Source organism: Cinclus cinclus, chromosome 8, assembly GCF_963662255.1.
Source record: "Cinclus cinclus chromosome 8, bCinCin1.1, whole genome shotgun sequence".
In the NCBI taxonomy this organism is placed as follows: Eukaryota; Metazoa; Chordata; class Aves; order Passeriformes; family Cinclidae; genus Cinclus; species Cinclus cinclus.
In genome coordinates this window covers 13,133,313-13,158,000 of record NC_085053.1, presented here as the reverse complement: position 1 = coordinate 13,158,000, position 24,688 = coordinate 13,133,313, and the positions used below count along the sequence as shown (strand labels likewise).

Sequence of the window (24,688 nt, the reverse complement as noted above, 5' to 3'; positions counted from 1 at the left end):
AAAAAAGAAGTATTACAGAAGAGAAAAACAGGTTTGAAGTTGGCATTACTATAAAGGCAAAGAAGGTAAGCAAATTAGGCAGTTAGAGAAATGAGATGGAAATCAGATTTTCTACTAATTGCTAAGAAGTACAAGGATTAGCGCTTCTATCAATACAAAAATGCATAAGATGTATTTAGATTTAGAAAGGGGAAAAAGACAAAAATTTCCCAGTACAATGTGGCAACAAACAGGACTGAAGGCAACGGGAAACAAGAAAAGCCAACAATAAACCCAACCTCCAATGGTGCAAAGCCTAGTAAGTATGCCAAAATACACAGGGATTATACACACAGAGAGAGAGAATAAATATATAAATATGCCCTGGATTTATGGAGATTGTTATGTGCACTTCTATGTCGCTGATGTCTTCATTGTTACTTTCAATCATGATCTTTATCACATGTAATCAGTAAAGAATACTACAACCACAGACTTTAAAAAAAAAACAAAACCAAACATAACAATGTAGAAAGCAAAACCCTTAAAGCATAGCATTTGGCACAATGAGTTTTATATAGAATCTAAGCAAATCAAATATTTAAGAGGGATTTTCTAAGAAAGTGAATAATAAGTGATTTAGTCTAGTGGTCAGTGATGGGTGCTGAAGACAATTTATGAAAGAGGAAGCAGTTGCAGATGTCCAAGTGATAATGGCATTTAGGAGAAGCATTATCAGTAAACTGCTGCAGAGAATTAGAGTGGCTTTTCCAGAACAGAACAACAAAAAGTTGTAGAGTAGAATGAGAATTTGTACACACTCCTAATTGTTAATCCAGTTACTGAGCTATTTGTGGTGTCAGTTAGAAGAGCAGGATACTGGAGTATTAAAGCATACTGAAAATTTTCTAGTTATGGACTCATATATAGTTTTTTAGGTTTTTTTATTCCTACATTTACCAGTTTTCATTGCAATAGTTTTTTTTTTTTCCTCCAAGGAATTTACACTAACCTGAAAAAAATTAAAGGGCAGTCAAGTAAAAGGCTACCTTCTCTAAACATATTTTTGCTAGATCAAAATATAAAAATCACAGAAGACATTTTTGAATACTTTTAAAGATTACTCTGGGTTGGAAATCTTACGAGGATATTGGGATCACAATTTCATATTTTCTTTCATAGGTATAAAATCTTGAGCTTGATCTTTTGTTTGAATGCAATCCAGGGTTTTCTCATGCACAGCTGAGTCTTCTAGAAAATCTGTATCAAACATTTGAAGATTTGTGATCCAATAATGAGATCTGGCAGAAAGTAACGAGGAGAGAATGCGTATTTCATAATAGCCACGTTATTTTGTACCATGAGCCGACAGTTTACAGAGAACCACGGGGACACTGATTTCTGTGCAGAAACAACCCAATGCACTGCAGCGGTTCCTTTGTACGTCCCTCTTTGTTACTTCTATGTAGTGCTAGTGATCAGTTACACATTCAACAGGTTGTTTTCTGGGAAGTGACCGCGTGGCCGAGGGGGAGCGATGGCCACAAGGCTCCCGCTCAGGACTGGACCCTGGCGGGGGGCTCAGGGGTGTCCGGGTCCGTCTGAACGCTTTCCCTGAGAGAAGGGCCGGGCTCCCGGCGCCGGGAAACGCTGGGACCGAGTGCGGAAACTGCCTTCAACAAGTGGGGTTCGGCGGCTCAGCCGCGGCCCGGGCGGGGCGGCAGGGAACGCCCACGGGCTGAGCAGCCCCCGCCGCCCTCGGTGCCGCGCTTCGGCCCCCTCCGGCCACTGCTAAAGCGGCGCTGGGGCAGGAGGGCCAGCTGAGGCAGGAGAAGCAGGCGGGGCGGGCTCGGAGCAGGCTGAGGAACGCGCCGCCGCCGCCGCCGCTCCCGCCGCCCGGCCCAGGCGGGGCCGGGCAGCTGAGGGCAAAAGCTTCACCGGTGCGCGGCGCATGCGCGTTGGGCCGACGCGTGCGCGGTAGCGGAGGGGGACGCGGAGCGGAGCCCGGCACTCGGCGACGCTCGGCGGTTTCCGTGCAGGCCAGGCCGCCATTTTCTCTCAGCTTCCCCGTGCGCGGCTCCTGTCCCGCTGCCCGCGCTCTGCCCTGCTCGGCGATGGACGGGTGAGTGGGCACCGGGCCCTGGGAGCGAGCGCACTGCCGCGCTCTGTGCTGCCGGTCGGTGCCGGGACCTGTCCCGCTGCCGGGCGCTCGCTGGCTGTCGGCGGGCGTCTCCGAGGGTGTGGGAGCGCTGAGCTTCCCGCCGCGGGACAGCTGAAGCCTGAGGCCCCTCACGGGCTGGGAGCGGGGCAGGAGGGGCTCAGTCTCTCTGTAACGCGGGCCCCTCTCTAGGGTCTCCCGTTCATATCGTCGAGGGCCTTGGGCCGCCCCTTAATTGAGTGCAGTGCCCGAGACGCGGCGTCTGGCTGTAAAGAAAGAGCGCGGTGTATCCTCATCTTTGTCTCCCAGAGCCTCTCGCTCCCTCCTTCTCCCCTACATTTGGCATCTCTCCCCTGGCCAGGGGGTGAGGAGGGGCGCGCTGCAGGGCTCGGGTTTGTTTTGGAGCTGGCTGGAGGGGAGGAGCGATGCCAGCAGGAGCCAGATGTCGAGCTCTTTTGTTTTCAGAAACTGCCTGATAAGCTCTTCGGCTTCCCCCCTCCCCAGGTGGAAAGATGCCCTTGTATATGCAGTGGACTGGCTGTAAAAACCAAAGAAGGGAATGTTGGAAGGAGTCGGTCATATGGGACAGTAGGGGCTGGGATGGGCAGGCACTGCACGCCAGGCCTGCTTTTTGTTGGACCTGGAAAATGGAGCTGCTGGCTGTAGCCTTTGTCAGTGTAAATACAACAGCTTTCAGCTTCCAAATCTCCTCTTAGGTTGTTTACTCTGCTTCAAACAGAGAAGCCATCTCTTTGGTATGCTTTAAGCATATAACCTTTGAACTGTGAGAGTTCCAAATGCTTTTTATGGTTGTGATTATAATGGTAGCAGTTACAAATCCTGTCTGAGAACTACTGTCACTAATGAATACTACACTTTGGAATGCTCTCCCATATTAATTTTTGTGTGCGTACCTTTGTGGACTAAGGTTGCTTTTAGGATTGTGGTGTATACTGGGAGTAATGATGTCACAACCTCTAAGGAAAAGATGTACCTTGACATACCTGTTGCAGTGTTTTTCATAGGTGTACCTCATTAAATTTCATATAGGTGTAGCTGCTAATGCGTTGGGGGTTTTTTCCAAGCTAATTAAAAAAAAAAAAATGCTGCTTTCTGCTGTTCAAAGAGTAGGTCAAACAAAGGTTCAGCTATGTTGCTGAACAAGCTGTTTAGCTAATAGAGGTGTGTGAGAAGTTTTTTACTTACTTTTAAATTACTCTATTTCCACCCTGTAATCTCATGTAGTCCAGAAACCCGAGTTTCCTAAGTAAATGCTCTGGCAGTGGTGTAGTGGAGCAATATTTACTTGAAACTTTGAACTCTTTGGAAAGGCCTATAAACGTGGGAGCTCCATTGCTTTCTAAAGTTACTTTTGTATTTCAGTCCTGTATGTTCTTTGAACACAGTTCCTTGCTCAGGGAAGTTGTTGCCTCTTTGTCTCCTCATTATTTTGTCATTGCAATACACTGAAAAGTTGGGTTTGTGAGGATAAATTGGTTGACTTATGTTCTTGTTTTTTTTCTTTTTTTTTACAGCATTGTCACTGATGTTGCAGTTGGTGTGAAGGTAGGATGTGCATTTAAATAAGGGGGTAGAGTGCTGATACAAAATTAACTGCTTTGAGCATCAGTAGTTGCATGTTGGAAGATTTTAACTGGTCATTGTGAGCTGATATCTAGTCAGCCGTATATGCTTTATTAAACAAAAATCCCTAGAGGTAAATTGGAGCCTCTACACAAAAGACTTTTCTAGGCACTGAACTGTAAACAGTGGTTCTGGATTAATGTAGTGGTGTCAGCTTCTTACTTTAAAACTTTATTTATCATACTTTTGTCAAAACAATACTCCCTCATTGTTACATGGGGCCTGTGAAAGTCATACTTTTTTCTGTCCCTCCCCTTCCTTTTTTCAAAACAGTTCCCACTGAAGTTAAAAAAGAAGTGACTATCTGTAATAGGACAGAATAATGGGCGCTGGAATTTGTTATGTAGACACAGAAATGGGTGTTTGCTTTGCTGTACTTTTTATTTCTCAAGTTCAGTCATGAATTGATCGTATTTTTATAGCAAGGAAAGGGATTCCAAATAGCTGTTAATTTCCTATTTATTTTGCTTTTTTTATTCAAATCTGTCACAGGAATTAGATCAGTACTCCATAGTAGCAGAGTGAGAAATAATGTTAATGCCAAGGGATGTGGTATGAGAGAACTTCAATGAATGCATGAGAGCAATTCTATTTCAGTGGTAGAAACTGAAGTTTTCTAGTGTGTACAGTTAACTCTTCACATTTGTTCAGGGACTTTGTAGCTTGTGGTATGTACCTGCCTTTTCACCTGAAGCTGATCAGTGTCAACTGCTTGCTAAGCCCAGCTTTGTCCAGTAAGGGCCAGTTGCTAAGATTCAGTATTGGTCCTGTTGGATTTGGGCTAGTCCTTTTATAATACAGCCAGCCTGTAGATAAAGCAGCTGTTCTGTCAGATGTACCTGTAGAATGTTTCTGGGTAAGCTTGCTTCTAAAGGAAGAGCTGGGAGAAGTGAGTTCCATAGATTCTGGACCCATCCAGCTCCATATGTTCATGCAGTATTGGAGACAAGCTTGAAATCTTTCTCTAAATCATGGGTCAAGTGTAGTTATTAAGGTACTTCAGTGGGAGCTAATCACAATAGAAATATGAACTGACATGACTATTTCTCTGATGCCTGGGAGGACAAAGTGTTAACTCATTAAAACTTAGCAATGTATTTAGTAGATTGGAGGAATACCTGAGGACTTTCCAAGTCTTTCAGCAGCAAACTGTGCTCCATGTATGCAGCTTCAGGGCAAAACATATGAAGTCATAAATTACCCTCAGTAATTTTTCTTCTTTCTAGTGAAGAAGTAGTTTCAGGTAGACTGTGGATCTTAAATTCTGACATTTCTCACTTCAGGAGAAGTAAATGGATTCAGTATCCCTTTCACTCTTTACTGTGAGCAATTTCAGTCTATGAGAATTTGAGTGTTACAAACTATGTCCTAAGTGGGTGGTGCAGTTTTGGAAACAAATTTTAAGATACTAGCCAGACAGTGAAATAAAGATGCTTCAGATGACACAACTGCTTTCTTCTGTTGATTGTAGAAGTTATTTTATGTATATAAGAAAGAAGGTAGGACAGGTGTATTGGAGTGATTAAAAATACAGTGAAAGGCTCAGAAGTATCAAAAAGTTCTGCTCTTTGTTTGTAAAAATGGTCTTTCTGTCTGGTTTTTAAGAGAATAGTCTGTGCATGGAAGTAGTGCAGATAAATAAGGATGAAGATACCCTGAAGAAAGCTGTTAAATATGGGAGGAATAAACTGAATTGTATTCTAGAGATTCTTTAATTATCTCAGGATACTGATAAGAATGGAAAATGGGATTTCTGTCTAATTGAGGTATACATGTGCATAGTGTTGTAATGCCAGCTTCACTTGTGTTTTGTGGAAGGACATGTGACACATTTGTCCTTATGGTGGCCGTTCCTTGCTCTTGATGGACTGCTGTTTTAAAGTTGAGGAATGCTTTGGCTATCACATGTATGTAAACAACTGGGATCAGTCATCTGGCCTTCCCTTGCAAGTTTTCTTTTTCATGGGATGCCATGGGAATGTGCTAGGAGTAAGTTTTGAATCCAAGGAGTTGCATTAGCAATTTTAATGGTCTTCCAACACTGCTTTTATTGTGACTGAATAGTCACTGGGTGCGAGCAGGGATTTACCTGTGAGAAGCCACCTTATCCAGGAATTTATTTTTTTTTACTTGATGCTTTCTGAGATTTTTTTCACTTACAGTGTATATGCTGATCACCTGTAAAACAAGTTTGTGAGATATTCAGTTATACTTGGAGAAATGGGTGATGACATATGACTCCTCTGTTTGGAAAATTTGCTTTGTTGTATCATCAGTCATGTCAATACAAATTTAAAACTTGATACTGTTGTCTGGCTGGTTGTTCTCTTAATCAGAAAAGTGTATGTTTTTAAACCCATTCATAAAAGGGTTAGAGAAGCTAATTACTGTTGTCTGGGTATTGTCTTTCAGTTAAAGGAGGGTTTTTTAGCTTTGGGGATTGCATGTGGTCAAGGCAAGTATAAAGTAAAAAGAATGCTTCCTTATAATGCTTTATTGACAGTTTTATAATCAGAGTTATCTACAAATGAGGGATAAATTTGAAATTACTACCATTTATTTGTATTGTATACTTGATTTGCTTTAAAACATTTTTGTTCATCTGATGTTCAGTCTTCATTTAACATACATGTTGAGTCACCAGAAATTAACACCAGAAACCAATACAAAATATAAAACTTAAAATGGAGGTGGAAAAGATAATGAATGCAACTTGAAAACTTGGCTTACAAAGAGTAAATCTGGGGATTTGTACAACTCAAAATATGCAGTGGGAACGCACTTCCTAGCTCAAATCTGTCAGAGGAGCAGCGTGCTTTAATTTCTGAAAACATTAGAACATGTCACACCCCAGTCATCTTGTAAGTACAGATGAAAGAACTCATACTTGATTTGATCTGTAATGTCTTGTTTTGCTTACCTAGAATTCATGGAGGCAGGGAAATGTCACTGCACACAGTTCACCCCTTACATTACATTTTGCAAAATAATGTAAAAAGGAATGAGCTTTAACTCTCTGTCTGATGCTAATTTGTGAACTTGCTTTGTATATAAGCAGTTTGTGCAAAGTATATTTGAATAAAGGAGGGTTAAGGATTCCAGTAGTGGTAATATTTATGTAGTTTATAAATTAAAAAAAAAATGCAGTTCCTTGGAGAAATTCTATACATTTTATAGATTTCTTTGTGCATAGTTTAAAAAAATTATCATATTATATAAAATGTTTGCTTTCTCTTTTTAAAAAAGTGCACTGGAGTTGCTCTGTTCTTATTACATCAGGTCCTTAGTTACTCTCTGGTTATATGTTTTTGAGCATCAGCATCCAGTAACTGTACTTTGAATTGCTGTCTTGTGTTCTCTTTACATTACAATGCTTTAATCTTGGTAACTGATTTGGTACTTGGTGTGATAGAGCCTTTTTCAGCCACTGGATGTATGAAGTATATAATATAATCCTTCCTCTGGCGTAATTAAAAGAATCTTTGGTGGGCTATAAAACATGGTATAAGGAATCTATGTCACACAGGTGTAGGGAATCACTTAGGTGAACTTTGGGTGCATATTGAGGGTGATCTCTCCTACTGCATTTCAGTGTGTGCCACTTCAGTCTAATGGATGATCTTTCTCCTGGATGGGATGGGTGGCCGTGCAGTAAATGGGGTTGAACTATTGAGTGACTCATTTTGTGCATGTGCATTGCATGTTTCACAGTGGCTGAGATGTTCTGACAGGAGTAAAGAACCATTTCTTCCTGGATGCATTATTTGGTACACAGCATTTGGGAAATTTTTGTCCTTCTTGATGGTGCTTTGGATACTTGCCAAAAACCAAGCCTGGACAGCCCCAGTTATAGCTAGGAGGGAAAACTCATGCCTATAAACACAGTTTTGTAATGTATAAAGATGTGGGGATGGCCTTCTTCCCCTCAAAGTCAGGGCTTTGGCCTTTGCAGTGCACTTAAGAGACGAGGGAGTTGGTGGTGTGTATTTAGTTATGTTTGGGATGGGTGGAAGATGCTAAGAAACACTGACCTAGTACTTCCTAAGTTTTTCAAACAGGGAAGTAACGCCTAGTTCCCCTTTTTCCTGGTCACTGAAACTTAATGTGGAGGAATATTGTAGTGTGGGGGAAGGACAGTAGCTAAAAACTGTCAGAGACAGGAACTGATGGAGAAAGGGGAGAGAGCACAAAGCAGTCTGTGAGTACTCTTGAAGTGTTGTCCACTTTGGATTTTTAACTCATGTTCTGAGGAGTAGTCTTCTCATGCAAAATTTTACTCTGAACCTTTTTTTGGTAGCAATAACTGAGAATTTTTTCATTATGGAAAAAAGTAGATACTGTAGATGTGCTGTGACTTTTTGTTTCAACAGTACACTGTATAATGAAAATTGGATTGAAAGTCAGATCCTAGTGAATTGTCAGAAGATAAATTTTCCCTCTTCTGAAATTTAGTCTAAACTTGTTTCACAAGCCTGTTCCTTTTAGATTTTTACTCTCAAATTTTTTGCCTTCACTGTTAAAATTTTGGCTACTTAAAAAGAAGGGAGTGGTAGGATAAAAATTGATTTATTCTTACAGATAAATGCTATGTGATAGTGTGTTATATTGCTAACCTTGCATGTCTAATATAATTGCTGGTAGATTAGACAAAGACAGTGATATGAAAAAAAATTAGTTGTTTGTGAATTAGGTCTTTTAATCTTGAGTTAGCTGTGATAATGTTTTTAGACAACCTTTGTATTCAGTAATACTTAGTTGTACTAGCAGCAGTGAACAGCAAAAAAGATGTTAGCATTATAGCAGTGAAGTAAATAAACTTTTGGCCATGTTCAAAAGTTTAAAACTGGCATCTGGATTTGTCTTTCCAGCTGTGGTATGGGCAACATGTCCATAGTGACAATTATGGGAAATGACAATCTTATGACAGTCTTATCATGAAAGATATCTGTGAACAGGGAAGATATCTGGTAACAGTAACTTCTATAAATTGACCCTGTTTGAAATGGCTTTCATATTTATTCTCAGAACAGCTGATTCCAGTTCTTTTTTTCTTTGTACTTTTGGTAGGTTTTTTTTTTTTCGTAATGCTCATTCTGCCACTGTTATATATGTGAAAAAGCAAGGAATGCTGAAAATGGAAAGAAAGGAAACATGTTGAAACTTAGTTTGTTCTCTGTCCTAAGTATGCAGCAATGTAAGGCAGCTTTAGTATACCTGTTTGATAAGTTTTGGTATCTTTCACTAGTTTGAAATCACATAGTTTTTATTTGGAGCAGAGCACTTAGGTTTGCATCTTAATTGAGGGGTTGTAGAAGGAGAAATGCAGTCAGCTGCACCATCTCTGAAAACATGCACTAATACCAATATGGAAATGCCCTTCCCATTTCCCAAAGCTTCCAGCCATGTTTTCACAAGTAAATCAAGCTGCATTCCATTTTTCTGTCACTGCAATACTTGTGCAACGGATGTTTAGGGAGCCAATTCACAAACCTTGCTTGGGAACTTAACCAGGATAAAGCTAAGCTGACACAACATCTTTTTACCCAGATTTGTACCAAAGTGTGTGGTTGCATAAGTGCTTGTAACAATACAGAATTAGGAGGACAGAGTAGGAGCAAGTTGCTGGGGTCAGGGAGAAGGTAGGATTCTTGCTTTTGGTGGTAGTTGATTCAAATGAGGTTGTGGTTTCACAAGCTGTTAATGGGACTGTGATGTTAGATTTAAGGGTTTGGGTAATTTTTACAGCTGCAAGTACATGTAGCCATCTTTAGCTTTTCATAAAATCAATTTTTCTGTGAATGTGTAACACGAGTATTGAGTTATAGACAAAATAGCATTAAGCACTTGTAATTTATTTGTGAAAAATAGGAGATAATTAAGTAGAAACTGCTACTGAAGGAGCAAGTCTGCAGGCACATGCAGGTGCCGTGGTTGTCTGTCTGGAAGGCAAAGGATGCATCCAGGTGGTAGCTCTAGTTCTCACCTATTCTCATTTACTACCAGTGAAGTTTGAGAGTAGTACATTCCTGATAAAAGTGGAATCGAAAGTCTGAAATGTTGGAATAAATTATTTTGTTGGTTTACTTCTCTTGGATGTTTATAGCATTGACTTACATTAGAAGAGATTTTTGCCTGCAGTCTTTCATTACAATTCAAAGTTTGGAAGTTTCCAAGTGAGGCTGTGTGACATGGTGTAAGTTGATATTTGATTCTTTACTCTTTGCCTTTTTGGTTTAATAGTCCATCTTGATCTTCTGGAGCTTTGAGAAATTTGTTTCTTTTCAACATTAGGTTTTGGGAACGTGGAGATTTTTTTAAGGAAATTGAGTTTTGTCTCCTGCCAGTCTTAGACTTTTCAAACTCCCTTGATTACTCTCTCTCAATTTCCACAAAATTTATGTGGTTTTATTAACATTTTATTATTTTTCTTGCCCCTTTCTTAATGAAAAATTGAGAGTGTTAAAATGGTGTAGTTGTTAGACTATGTAAACAATATATGCTTGGCTGAGGAGAATATGAATATCATTGAAGTAGGGTCAGAAAGAACATATGTAGAGAGTAAGTATATAAAGGTGGTCATATTTGATACCATTAATACTGAATGAAAAGCAAGTGATGTTCTAAGTGAGTTATTATGCACCTATGGAGTTCACAACCTTAAGTGACTTCATGCCAATATAGTTAAATAGTGTATTCTTTAGAACAGTCCATGAATGTAAGGTTCTGGTGAAGTAATAGGAAGCTTGTAGTTAAACTGTATGCTTTGTAAAATACTTATGAACCTGAATGGAGTTTCTTTTGAATATATGGTCTTGCCTTGTGCTGTCCTGAATAGGCCTTCTGGGATCCTGTACATATGAGAGGTGTAACAAATTCTTCAGGGTAGTTTGGATTATTGTGTTTTGACAGTTGCGTGTGTAATCAGAGTATAAGGCAGATCAAGGGGTTTTTTTCTTCACAAAAGATCATGTGAGAGTAGATTCATGCAGTGTTTCATATAAAAATTTATCATGCTAAAAATGAAGCATCGTTTGAATTCTAATCCATCACATGTAAACTTAACAAAGTGTATAAATGCTGTGTTGGGGGGTTTGAAGTGTGTTGTTCTGTTTCAAACATCCAGTCCCCAAAGCTACTTCAGCTATTGAAGCAGTGTGTTTGCAGTGTGTAAGTGTTAGAGGAGCATGTTTTCATGTCTTGGTTGAATCCAGCATGTGCTTATTCCTCTCCCATACCATCAGGTTTCTGGCTCTTTCTTTTAAATTGTTCCCAGATGTTGTTAGAAATAAAGTGTTTGACGATGCTGTTGTTGGATTTCCTTAACTCACGAGATCTGTCTCCTGGCTTGTCATATGCCCCTTAGGAGATTCATGCCTGTAGGCTGAGAATGACTCTGGTAAATGTGCAGTGCAGCTGAAGTTCTCATACTTACCATTCCTTTGGGGGAAGGGAGGAAAGAGGGAAATGAGAAGGGCAGAAGCATCCTGGTTTTGAGAGAGGTTTGTAGTATCAGCAAATATAAATACCACAAATGAGAGTATTTGTAAAAAAATGTATTTTTCAATATCTTTCTTGAGTGTTGTCTTTATATTTTCTAGTGGGAGTCGAAGAAATTTTTTTTAGATTATACTGTGGACTTTTTAACAAAAGTTAATGGATTCTAGGAGTCACTTGTTTCCTGTTTCTAGGAGTACTGTAGTGCTTCTACACATGCTTCTGATCTCTCTGTAATACACTGTTAGGTCAGGTTTAGCCATAACTTCTGATCAGAATCTCCATTGCCCTGAATTATTGGGAAAACAGCCAATCTGTCTCAAATCTCTCTGTAAACAGTTGTCAAAAAGCATTTTGATGCATAAAAGACTAAATGCTTGGATTTATTAAAATCTGGGGAATGTGTGAAGTATTTAAAGCCTGGTCTGGAATGTGAGGAAAATAGTTTGCAAAGACTTCTAAATAGTATATTTTTGATTAGCCTGGAAGCATAGTATGACAGTAATGACTTCCTGAAATTATATAGCTGCATAATATAAACTGTGATAGCATTAAGCTTTATAATAGTCTTTTATGGTGGGGGGGAGGGGGAAATCTGAAATTCTGCTATGTAAATCCAGTTTATGCAGTGAGGGATTTTGAGTTAGCTATAGCTTAAAGCAAGGACCTAGGACATTCATTTGCTGAGCTTGGGGCTTCTTCTCTCTTTGTTTAATTGATTTTGTAAATTGTAGAAGTGACAGTATATGAAGTAAGTATTCACTTAGGGGAAATTAGCTAAAAAAATCAAAATGCTGTCTTTAATTTACAGTATGTAAAATAACGTTTGTGTGTATAATTTTGTATTTTCACTTAAATGTGCACTAGAAGTCTGACTTGGTATATTTTTTTGTCTTTTTTGAAAGTGGTCCTACATGTCAGTTTTACATAAATCCATTGATTGAAGCCATGCATTAAACATGATGTTTTCCCATCATGCATGGAAATGCTCTCATGGGGTCATGGGGGTGATAGCATGGGCTTCAGTGAAAGGGCAGTATTGACTCTGTGACAAATTCAGGGTTCCCTCACTGCAAGATGTTAACCTGGCAATTCCCTTGTTTATTCTGTATACTCCTATTTTGGTAAATGCTGGTTTCATAAAGAAATGGTCTAGATAGCTCTGATCTGAGTAGTTAATTGTTAGTTTTTGTGGAAGATTAATGTAGATTAATCTCTTGACATTGGTAGGAATAGAAATATGGCCTTGAAAACGTGTGCTGTTGAGGACTAGATGTCAGAAGATGACCTATTAATAGTATAATAGCAGTTTATACTTCTTATTTAGTTCTTAATCTCCTTGCCTCATGCTAAAATGGATACTCAATTAGTCTCTACCTTGTTGCTATTACAGTAACTTTCCTTTGCAGTTTATGGTGAAATACAGTCATTGTGGTGGTTTCTTATCTGTCTGTTACTTTAACTTCCATGTGAATGTTTTTTCCATCTCTCTATTTGTGATTTCAGTATGGTTATACAGTCTCAAACTTGCTTTGATTCTTTAGAACACAGCAGTTTGCACAGATAGGGAAAAGAGTTAAGTGAACGTTGCTCCTGCATCTCTCTTCCTTGAGTTTGATTCTCTGTGCTCTTCAAAGATCTGAGTTTGGTTTCCTTAGCTCTGAAACACTCAATACAATTACATAATTTAGTTTAAAGGTTTATACCATTTGACTAGCAGAACTGTCCTTGAGACTAATTAAATATTCAAGATGCTTGGAAAGTTGGTTATGATTTTGAAATTTGTATTTTACATGGTAGAGTGATAAAAGGCTTTGCTTGTGGAGCATGGTGTCAGTCTTTTTTGGCTTAGCACCTTCTAAAAGAAGATGCACATAAAACCAAAACCAAGCACCACAAATTGAATAAAGCCTTATCTCTGCTAAATAAATGTAAGTAAATTAAGTATTTATGTCTATGTAATTTGGGAGAGATTGTTCCACAGTAGTGCCCAGTCTAAGAGCACACATTGGCTTACTTGAGATGCTTATATGAAATTGCTTTACTAGGCAATCACAATACAATCACAATAACCAGGCAGGTACTACTTTTGATTTTGTAATTTAATCATTCTGTGTGCAAGTCCATCATGTCTTTTGCTGCAGAGGTGGTTTTAAAGTTGCATACAGAATTGAAGTACAGAAGGGTCCAGGCTGCTTAAGAACCAGTTAGGAAAAAGAACCAGATATATATCTAATAAGATCATTACTCACACAGTAAGAGACATCTTTGTCTTTGACCAAAAGCTTGGGAAATATGTACGTGAGTGAGTTAGTGGAGATTTGCTCTACATTTCATGATTTCATGGGGGAATTGGGAGAACATTCCATGTATGAACCTGTACATCTGTGAGTCAGACTTCTGAACACTAATTTATGCAGGTAAGACAAGTGTAGACTTTATGATACAGGCCAGTGCAAGAAATTCACACTTAATTGTTCTTCTGAATCAAAAATATTAACACTTTCAAGTGCAATGACAAAAATCTTGTGATTGACTATGAAGATATTAATGAAATGTAAAATGATATGTCTATAAATGAAGAGAGAAACATGAAACACAAATACAGGAACTGACTATTCACTCTGAGTGATTTGTGCTCCTTTTGGGTTTTTCTGCTGTGGATTAACTCTGTTGAGTAATTTGTGCTCCTTTTGGGTTTTTCTGCTGTGGATTAAGAAATTAACAGGTTTTTTTTTAAAGCCTGATTTACTAGGAACCAGAAGTTTATATAATCATTCTTGCACTCTTTCATTCAGCAGTTGATGTTGTAAGTAACTTTCTGAAGCTGAAGACAACTCAAGTTTGGGATATTTCAGAATAGTAAAGTTCCTACAGGTTTTGGAAAGAGCATTCATTTGGTACTGGGGTTTCTTCAGCTATTTATGTAGTAATTATTGTACAATTACAAATGTATGCCTGTCATATAAAGGGTGGGGGAAATGCTGCTGAATGATCTTAATCAGTGGAACTGTGAACAGATTCCATGTCTGTTGCTGCTGCTGCCTATTCTGAGCTGGCCAGGCTGCAGACAGGGCAAGCGAAGATGGGTGTGGGAAGAAGAAAAAACTGCACTTACCACTGGGTAACAATGCTGCTACTCTTCAACTTGGCAGCATTCTACCCTTGTCAATATTATGTTAGAAAAAATAGAACATGAAAGAGAAAGAAGGTTTCTGTTTCAGCTTGTACCTGCATGTTACATCAGCAGTGTAGTTAGAGTAACAGTTTCTACAACTTACCTATGTTGTTTCTCAGTTCTGTCTAGCTAAAATGTTCTTAGTTATATCTGATTAGAAATACATCCTTACATTGAAAAGGACAAGACATGGTCCTTCTCATGGTTCTACCTGATCTTGGTATGAGGGATGATGCAATCTGAAAGGAACTCTTGCTGATTTGATAGGCACAGCTTTGTTGCTTGCTATGAACACTTACAAGCTTAGAGCGTTCAATAAACAGTACAGAGATTCTTCAGAGCTGATTTTGAAAACCAAGTAAACTTTAATGGCTCTGTGTGTACATACACATGTATAAACTTTATTATCATACTGTTCTCTGTGTGGACACAGATATAGTGCAGTAGGAGAAAAAGGTAAGGGTTTGATTTTTCTAAGTCTTTCCACTGTACTGTCTATGAAGGTAATAGTCTCAGATGAGTTTATTATGAAGTATTGAAGTGCCCTGTAAAACATATTAATTAACTATTCTTGATTCTCTTGTAGTGTCCACAACAGAATTGAACTCATTTATTTTAATAAGGATGGGTACAAACTGTTTTTTTCTCCTCATTACCGTTTTAGCAGTGACCTTGATTAATCTTAAGGGTGCTGCAGAAATACTTCTGAAGTGGGAAAGAACCTATAAGAAATTAAAGATCATATTCAAAGGATGGTTTAAATATTTTGTTTATTAGAAGATCACATAAAGATTTTGTAGAGATGTATCACATAAAGCTTTTTGAGAGATGTAGTCTTGAGGGTGAAGAGGGTTGGGGCTTAAAAGAAAAAAAAGAAAAAAAAAAACAAGGTGTGAAAAGAAGTGCCTCTTCAGCTGCGTCAAATACCCATTTTACAACAATTTGTGGAAAGGGTTTTCTTGTATGGTTTAAATATAAACCCTCCTCTAATTTTTGCAGCCCACTTTTAAGTCATTCATTAATTGATATTTGTCATGTTTTAAGAACTACAATGAAGATGTAATTCCCTGCCTTAATCTGTGTTTTGCAGACAAATGGATATCCCCAATATGAAAATGGATTTCTTTTCCTGTGAACATTAAATATTTTTGTTTTTAAATAGGGGTGTTAAAAATGAGCTAAACTCCATATTTCTATTTGCATAGATTTCCCTTGTAGTTTCAGCCAGATACAATAGTTTAATATATATGTGTATTAAAATATTAAATTTAAATTAATTTAAATGTTATCAAAGTAGAATAAATATATTTAATTATAATTTAATTTGAAATGCTGGACAAAATTACTGTTCAGCAGTTCTCATTGTGTCCAGAGATGGCTTCTTTTCACTGGTGGGTTAAACAACTGTGCTTAAGCTGCTCTCATTTCAGATTGCCATGTAAATATTCTGCTTTACTTAGATTTCAAATTGTTGCACTTATCTGAAAAGAGGAAGTATCATCTTTAAAAATCACAAAATAGAGGAAAAAAAATCTCTTACTGTCTCTTTCTTTTTAGAGAGGATCTGACGAACTTCTTTCAGGCAGTGTACTCAGTAGCCCGAACTCTAACATGAGCAGCATGGTAGTTACTGGTAAGTGATGCCCTTTCAAAGGAGAAATCTGTGATTTATACTTGGACTCATTTCCTGTTTGCAAGGGGAGAACACCAAAACAAGAATCCGTGTGCTATAGAGGGATAAACTGTTGGCTTGTATTAGAATATAGTGACTTTGTATTTCCTACAAACCTTGGATCTCTGAGAAGAATAATCCCACAGAACCACAGGCAATTTTCAGATGTCCACACACTAAATTTTTGGTGGGTGATGGGATGAAAAATCACCGTTGTCTTGTACAGCTACCTTTAAAGTAAGGAATCTCAACTGCCAGGCAAAGGTAAAACAGCCCAATTCCTGTGTGAATTTCTTCTTTCAACTTCTCTACACATGGACATCTGCAAGTGTGGGCATTACAGGGAAGGCCACTGTGCCAGTTTTATAATACAGCGTGGACTGGGGAGGAGAGAGTTCTTCACTGCTAAAGCAGGAAGCTTCACTTGGCTCCTTTGGTTTGAGATCACAATGGTAGAATCTGAGTATCAGTGCAAAGTGACTGTGGCTGTTCTTGAATCAGTTTTCTGGTGATGCTAGATAGAAAGGCTTTTTCATTAATTGGCACACACTAAAATGCCTTCTATTGTAGCTGATGCTTCTGTGTTGAATGTCCATTTAGTACCCTTGGAAGGCTCATTTCAGAGATCTTGCTTGTTCTTTTTTCTTTTTTTGCCATATCATTAATTTTTTTCTGGGTTTTTTTCTGTTTCTTTTGTTTTTTTCTTTTGCCTTAGGGATGTGGAGGAGTTGATTCATGGCATCAGAGGGTCACTGCACTTTCCAGTCAGTTGCCTGGTTCACTGTTCTACTGTGCCTGATTTTCTGTATTCATGGGGTCAGCAGTATAATGACTGACATTAATAGCAGACTCTTTCCATTTTAGTTTATTAGTAAGCGATTGGGATTCAGGGTGCAATTTCACGTTACAATTAAGGTGCTGTGGTGATAGCTCTTGCCAGAATGGGTAGCTCTGTGCTTTCTCATCCTACATCTTCAGCACAAGCAGAAAAACCCCCAAATCCACATGTTTCTACTACACTCTTTTCTGTTGGAGTGCTCATACACTTGCAGAATAAATTAATGCAGCTAATTAATGCTATTCCAACAAAATAAAGCAGTTTTTCCTTGGAGCAATTTACTGATCAGTCATGTGATTGCACAGTTGTAGACACAGTGCAGTGTTGAGTGGAGGAGTGTGGCAGCAGAAGAAAGCCACTTCCACTGGCACTTCTGTAACCAAAGGTGAAGAGATGGTGGTACTTTGGAATAAATCTGAAATGCTGGGTAGTGCATTCATAGCTACTTTGGAACCCCAGAACATTTGTTTCTCTTCCCTGTTTTTCTTATTTCCTTCTGGTTCTGAAAGAGATCCCTCTTGTTTTCATTTTCTTGATGTCCTCTTCAGTCCTGGATATTAATTAGTGCTTCATCAGTTTGCTTTACTTAAACGATTTTACATAAACAATGAAGCTACTATGGAAAGGAGTTGTGTTCATTAGGGACTGGGTGTGGGCAGTGGACATTAAGACAGGACCAAGTCCTGAATGTTACCAAATTTTCCATATATTTTTAAATAAACTTTTAGTTCCAGGAAATTAAATACAAGTTAATTTATCAAAGGAACAAAGAAGTAAAGGGAAAAAATTGAAATAAAAATTATAATTCTGAGGTTTCAGAAGAAGAAATATAGAAGCTTGTCTAAACAGCCCCTACATATAAAATATTCCTGAAAAATTCTGAAAATGGAAAAATGTGTTTTAATCCCATTAGGTTGATGTATGGGATGGAAGTTTGATGTATTTAACAGAGGTTTTGCTTCCCATTTTGTTTTTATTTCCACCCTCTTTAACCTGATTAAGGGTTTGGGTTTTACTCTTGGGAGTTTGTTGTGTGTGGGAAGTTTTTTGGTGTGGGTGGGGGTTTCCTGTTTGTTTTTTTTTTTCTTTTTTTTTTTCCTTTTTTTTTTTTTTTTTGTGTCCACAATCATAAATGACTACTCAAGAAATGAGCTCGTTAGCAGCAGTGGTCAGAATAGTGGTCTGGCTCCTGTAGTATCAGATGGCTGTTATTGAAAGTTTCACATAAATTCTGTAATATGTAAAGAAGGTTGTTGGAAAAATATTCCCAAACAAACAAAAACCCACAATCTGTGTGTAGTGCTGTAATTCAAGTAATTCTCTATTGCAGTCAGTGAAAAGGGAGCCAATTTGTTTGGGTATTCTATTTTTTAAACATTTTCTTGGTATTCAAATTTCATTCTGCCTGCCTTTTTTAAGTAGCACAAAACCCCGCTGTAGAGTAGGATAAATTCACAGTTCAGCTTCTGAATATATCCTCCCACAGCTGTATTGTTTACTGTGGACCAGCAAGTACTTCTTCCAGACTTGCACAGTTTCCAAGTTCAGATCGTAAACTCAGAAGCAGTTAGATGTGAAATGGAAACCTGTGTGTTAGTTGTTCTGTAACCATCTCCTGAAGCCAAATGAGTTCAGGTATTCTTTCTGTCTGAACTGACGTGCTCCTTTTGCTTCAGTTCTGCTATTGCTTTTTTTCTCCAGAAAAATTTAAAACTTTGGTAAATTAAGTATTTTTTTTTCTTGCTGCAACCAAGGTATAGTAGTGATGGGTCATTCCCAAGTATTCTAGGGCTTAAGGGAACCATTTATTAAGTCCCTTGTAAATGAGACCTGTAGAGATCTGCCTTGTTCTTGCCCTTTCATTCTTAAGAGTTAGGAAGTGTCAGGATATTGTGAAACTTGGCCATTGTTTTCTGGAGAATATAGAAACCTATTCTGTTTTTGATTGTGATATTTCCAACATCTGATCCTGTGATATTTTTCTAAGTAGATAGCTAGGAGAACAGAAGAAAGAGATGGTTTGTCTTTGTAATCCTTTGAGCCTTTTATTGGTGGAAGTGTACACAGTCAAAAAAACAGTGGTCAATAGCAGTGCCTTAGTAGGCCTAAACTTTGAATAAAATCTTGTCAATCACAGCCTCATTTCTTTCTCTGCTACAGAAATATTAACCTGAACCAAAATGCCTAAGCTGTCCAAAAAATTGCCTTTTCATGGAAGTGAGGGGTTTTGGTGGAACTGAGGGCTGTGTCATTAAGGGTGAGAATGAAGATCATTTTTAAAAAAAATGAACATCCTGCTTTTTTATCATGGGAAAAGTTCCATTAGTGGGTTTTGTTTTGTTTTGTTTTGTTTTTCTTTTTTTTCATTCAGCTGCCATTCAGTGAGAATACTGTAGTACTTGAGTGCTTTTATGAATACTCTTTCTCTAATCTTCTCTTCTAGTGAAAGACATGAAAGAGGAATGTTTTTTCTGCCCTGTAGGGAGTCCTTCGGATGAATCCTTCCCTGTCTTTTTTTGTGAAAGAAACTTGTGAAATTGGTGTACAAATGTTTGATTTGCATTCTTACTGGTAATGTGAACCACTCGTAATTCTCTGAAAAAGACTAGCATGTTGGACATGGCTCAAAATACAAAGTCTGATCCTTGGGCATTTTCTAAACACTTAACCATCTGTATCCATCCTCCACACTGTGTAGGTGACAGCATGTTACTTTAACATTCACTACAGGTGAAGTTACTGTTTTAGTTACTTTGTGTCTTTTGTAAAAGAGCAGTCTTAAGACTGTAAAAGAGCAGAAATCTAGACTTGGTGTAAGATGACTTTTACCTCTTAATTCTGAACCCTGTTTTGGACAAATTTATTACTGTCATTGCTGAGGAATTCCATTTCAATTAAGCATTTATATTTAAATATACAAGATTTATTTTTGTTCCTGAGCTAGGTTGGACAGTATGGCAGAACATTATTCTGTAAACATTAAGGGAAGTATCCCATCCACTAGATGAGAATTTGTAGCTAGGGAGAACAGTCTGTAAAGTAAAAGATCAGCAAATATCTAAGCTTTTTTTAAGAAGTTCTTTTTTTTATGTTGCTCATGTAAGTATCTGATGTTTTTAACACCAGCTGACATGAGTATATTCAAGTTGGTTGTCAGAACCACAGGCTTTTTACTACTGCTTAAAGTACTTCTAATTTTCCTTTAGCTTTTTTGAAAATATTGTCAAAGTCTCTTCCTATTTGCTGCCATAAGCTTGCTTGATTCTGATTTCTTTGGAGAGCATAATCTTCTCATAAAGATCCATGAGTTAATTTTTTTTTGTTTTGGTGCACAATGACTGGAAAGGCTCTTTAGGTAAGCTAAAATAATATTTGGTAACAGGATTCTGAGAAACCAGAGCTGAAACTAGGATCTTTAAATAAATATTGCTGATTCTGACATTGTTTTTGAAGATACTAGTAAGGCAGATTGCAAATGATTGTACATAAATAATTTTTTTACCTCTCAGTGCTGTATGTCCAGTAAATGCATAGCTGTGGTTGTTTACTCTGCAGATTTTAAATATGAGAAAAAAATTACCCTATCTTTAAAAACTGGAAAAAGTGTTTCCTCTGTATAGGGGTTACTTTTACACTGAACTTTGTGGGAGGCTTTTGCTGTTAAAGATGGAGGAATAAATATTACTGGTTATTGGTTAATGGAAGTTGTAAGAGGAGTTATCCATATGGAGATGCTCATGCCATGAACTCCATTGCTGAAATCCACACACGAAAAAAAGTAAAACTGTGAAGGGATGTAAATAAAAAGTGAAAGAAGTTGATGAAAATTTTATGAAAATTGGCTTGTCAAAGACAAGAAGAACTGGCAGGTTTTCTTGTTACAGCTGCCATCAATTTCATTGTTCACATTTGTGTGTTTAAAGTGGATCAGTAGAAACATTCCAGAAGCATTTTGCAACTGAGCTCACCAAACTCCTGGAGCTTTGAATGATTGATCTTGTTTTTACTTAATTAGCAGGGAATGTTAGGAGTGACTTTGGTAGGTAATTCATTGTGTTAACAGAATACAATGCACTGAGGCATACAAGCTAATAATATTTCAAGTGTTGTATTAAACTTGGGCAGTAAACATGGTTGTGCCATAGATGTGCCATTTTTGCGAGCGCATTAAGTAAAATTGGTTATTAGTTAAAATTAATGATGCCTAAACTTAGGTAATTTACTTCTGAAGTTTGCAAATTGATTACAATTAATAATAATTGGAAGGATTTTAAGAAGTACATTATATGTGATTGGAAAGTATAGTAATTTAATAATACTGTATATTTTACATATTTCTACAGGTATGCAGATTTAGAAGCTTACAAAAATGAAAAAATCTCAGGATGGGAGAAATAAAATGTGGCTATTATTGTTAATTTAGGTAATTTCTGTCTGCATCACTGTGCCATGGTAACTTGTTCTACTTCAGTTGGATTTCACTCTAGCCTGTGGTATTTTTACATATTTTTAAGGACTAAGCTGAAGTGCATTAGTTGAACAGCCACTATACCATACTGTAAATGTGTTATCATGGTGGCTTAGAAAACTCAATGCTCACTGCATTTTGTAACAGGTGCAGCCTACGTGCAGATGTGCCAATTCAAAGCAACAGTAAAGTTTTCTGTGCTTCACTATATTCGCTTATTTAAGCTCAAATTCCTCTTAAGCAATAGTCTCTGTAGTGTAAGATAGTTTTAATATTGGTTGGTCAAGATTTTCATATGCCCATGGCCCATGTCTGTGATACATAGCAAAAAAACCCCTATTAACAGAAGTGTCATTAACACTGACCACGTAACCTAATCTTCAAGGTTAGCAAATGTGCACAGCTTCATATTCTATGTATTTTTATTGTATTTTTGAGTGTAGTATCTCCTTTTCTTGTTCTTTCATGTATTTTGAATTCCAGATTTTAACTGTAAGTTGAACATCCGAAGATTTACATGCTAGTGGAAGGGTCCTGTTTATTTGCTTTTGGGAGCCTGGGAGAGGTCACTGAATCAGACAACAGCTCTCTTCCTACATTCTAATACTTACATCAGGGTAGTAAAGCTTTCTTTAAGAAAAGACTTTTCCAGAAATGAAACCACAGTGGTCCCTATTACAGAATTTGTGATTGTCTGCAGTTTGCTGGTTGGTTGAGGGAGATGACTGTGTTCAGTAGCCAGTGCAACATTTTAATATTTCTGTCTGGTCATAATCCACAGCTGTAAACTAGATATCTTCAGTTGCATTGCCTTTCTTTTAGTCACTTATTTCATGTCTGGATATGTGTCCTATGTTCTACTAGCTGATAACATTACATATATTTAGCCAAGGTAAAACAAGAAGTGCTTTCTACATAGAACAGCACTGAATACTAATACTACTGCTATTAAGCTTCTTGGTTTTAGTATGTATGTACGAACTTAAAGTTCCTTATTTTTTCAGGTGGTTGTTGATATATAGTGGTAGTTGTGAAACAGTGATTTCTGCAGAAAGGATGTTTGTTTATGTTATTTCTTTGTAGCCAGTGTCTTGTGTTCATTTTTGCATTTTTCCTCCTCTTTTCAGGAACTAATAGGTGAAAGCAACTTTATATTTTACCTAAATTTTTTTTGCCTGTAACTACATAGTTACATTTCTGTATTAGGAGATTGTGTGCTTATGAAAAAAAAATTATTGTACAAAAAAAATAAGTGTCTAAAATGAAGTTCTCAGAACTCTCAGGTCATATTTATGTATTTCTCAAAAGACAAGTGCAGAGAAAAGCTCCTCTAGCATGCAGTTTTTTAAAATACGTTTTCAAAAACAGGGATTATCAGGAAGTAAGCTATTAATTCTTTGCTAGGAGTTATGCTGATCTTGAACAGTTTTTCTGCAAAAACTGCTTGTTTGCATTGAATATTCATAGCTTGAAGATTAAATGACTTGGACTTAAAATATGTCTTGTGTATACTGTGGTTCATTTTGTTGCTTTTTTTACATAGGTTCCTATTTCTTTGCTTAAAAAAATAGGAGTTTATAACTGAAAATGCCAGGGCCCGAATTGCTCTGATTATGGCCATTTAAAGGCTTTGTCAACCTGTAAGCATTCAATGTCAACAAGTGATTGAAAGGAGCTCTGTGCAACAGGGATGTAGCTTATCTATCAATTATATTTAAATTGTAGTATCCTATTTGGATGTGAGACTAATGCTTTGGATAGCATTAGTAAAGATGAGCTCTTGTTTAGAAGTTGCCTGATGTCACATGGAAATTGAATTTTTCATCTCATTGGTGGAGAGGTGCAGAGGACTTAGATCAGTGCTATGGTTGTTACAGAACATGAGTTTTTATGGTAGTCTGAGTTGAATATAACCATTCCTGTGTTCAGTGGAACTTGGCAGTGCAGGGTTAATGGTTGGACTCAATCTTAAAGGTGTTTTCCAACCTGAATGTTTCTATGATTCAGGGCTGGGTTTATTTTTTTTTAAACTACGTATTTGCAGCTATAACTTGATTTGTAAATGAATTAACACTGTGTTTTAGTCGTTCTCCCAGTGCTTTTTAAAACTTTTTCCCCCAGTGTAAATGTTGTAGCCTGCTGTTTTCAGTGTATATTTATATTTGTTAAAGTGTTAGCACTAAGCAAGACACTTGAATTGCATCAGGATTTTCAAGTCCAGTGAAAGCCAAACTACTTCATGAAATATCTCCTTGCTAGTAAGGCTCCAGTTAATCAGCAGTTTCAGCAGTAGTTATTGGTCAGCTTGTGAGGTTCTCCTCCACCATTCCTTGGCCTCCTCATTCCCTTCCCCTCCCCCCCTTTTTTAACCTTTATGGACACTGATTCTGCTAATAAAAATCTGTTAGAGAATGAGATTGTTGTTGTTTTAACAGTAGTTAAATCCACCCTTCAATGGCTCTGAACAAGTTGTGTTCCCATGTTGTAAATGTGGTTTTCTATTCCCAAGTGCAATTTAATGATGTGTCTTCAGCTGAGAAGTACCATTTATAATGACAAGTAAGAGACTACAGTTAGAGACTACAGTTAGAGAGGTTTCATACAGTGCCAGAATCTCTCAATAACTCTCCTAAAAGCTACATTTAATTTGTTCTACAAATGTCTTGAAAAGTTCACTTGTGTATGTGCATATTTAGTATATGATACACGCTTCATTACTGGAACAAGAAATTACTGTTAGGTGATGCTGAGTGGATAACCAAAACTAGAAAAAGTGCATATTCTCTTTGCATTCCGCAGCTGACATGCGCATTTCTTCTGTCTTCAAAAATCAATTGTTAAATCTTTTGGTGTAAAGTTTACTTTAAGAAGGTAGGTTTCATTTTTTAATGAATGGTGTCAGTTCAGCTTTCATTGTACAAGAGATGCTTTTGCCAATAAATAATAAACAGCTTTTGTCGTGGTTACTTGCCCTACCACTAAAATCTTTCCTTGGGCAATTCCATAGCACTGAGAATGCTTGTTGCCAGTCCTCCCATCCTGTCCCTCCTGCCCCTGTTTTCTGATTGCCATATGTTCTTTCATGGCTAATTCTGTATTTTTTGTATATATTGCTGTAATAATTAATCTGCTTTTTTACGTAAAAGTTGTTGCACAGGCAGTTGTCTACATAGCTTTTTTTAATAGTAAGTTAAAGTTTAAAGTATAGTGTAGTTGAGGCTTAAGTCAATGTAAAAAATAAAATCATGTGAGACGCC

At 37.6% G+C, this 24,688-nt stretch overlaps 1 protein-coding gene across 4 annotated transcripts in view; it reads left to right on the top strand.

Annotated features, from left to right (window-relative positions):
- The first annotated feature begins 2,000 nt into the window (after window positions 1–2,000).
- Window positions 2,001–24,688, top strand: part of PTBP2 (polypyrimidine tract binding protein 2) — a 48,047-nt gene continuing 25,359 nt past the window's right edge. For 2 of the 4 annotated variants that reach the window (XM_062497001.1, XM_062497000.1), the window contains exons 1-3: window positions 2,001–2,101; window positions 3,673–3,703; window positions 16,011–16,086. In XM_062497001.1, coding sequence (XP_062352985.1) covers window positions 2,094–2,101; window positions 3,673–3,703; window positions 16,011–16,086 — 115 coding nt within the window. In that variant the 5' untranslated portion in view covers window positions 2,001–2,093. The remainder of the gene's footprint in view (window positions 2,102–3,672; window positions 3,704–16,010; window positions 16,087–24,688) is intronic. The other 2 variants (XM_062496999.1, XM_062497002.1) reach the window with 2 other exon arrangements.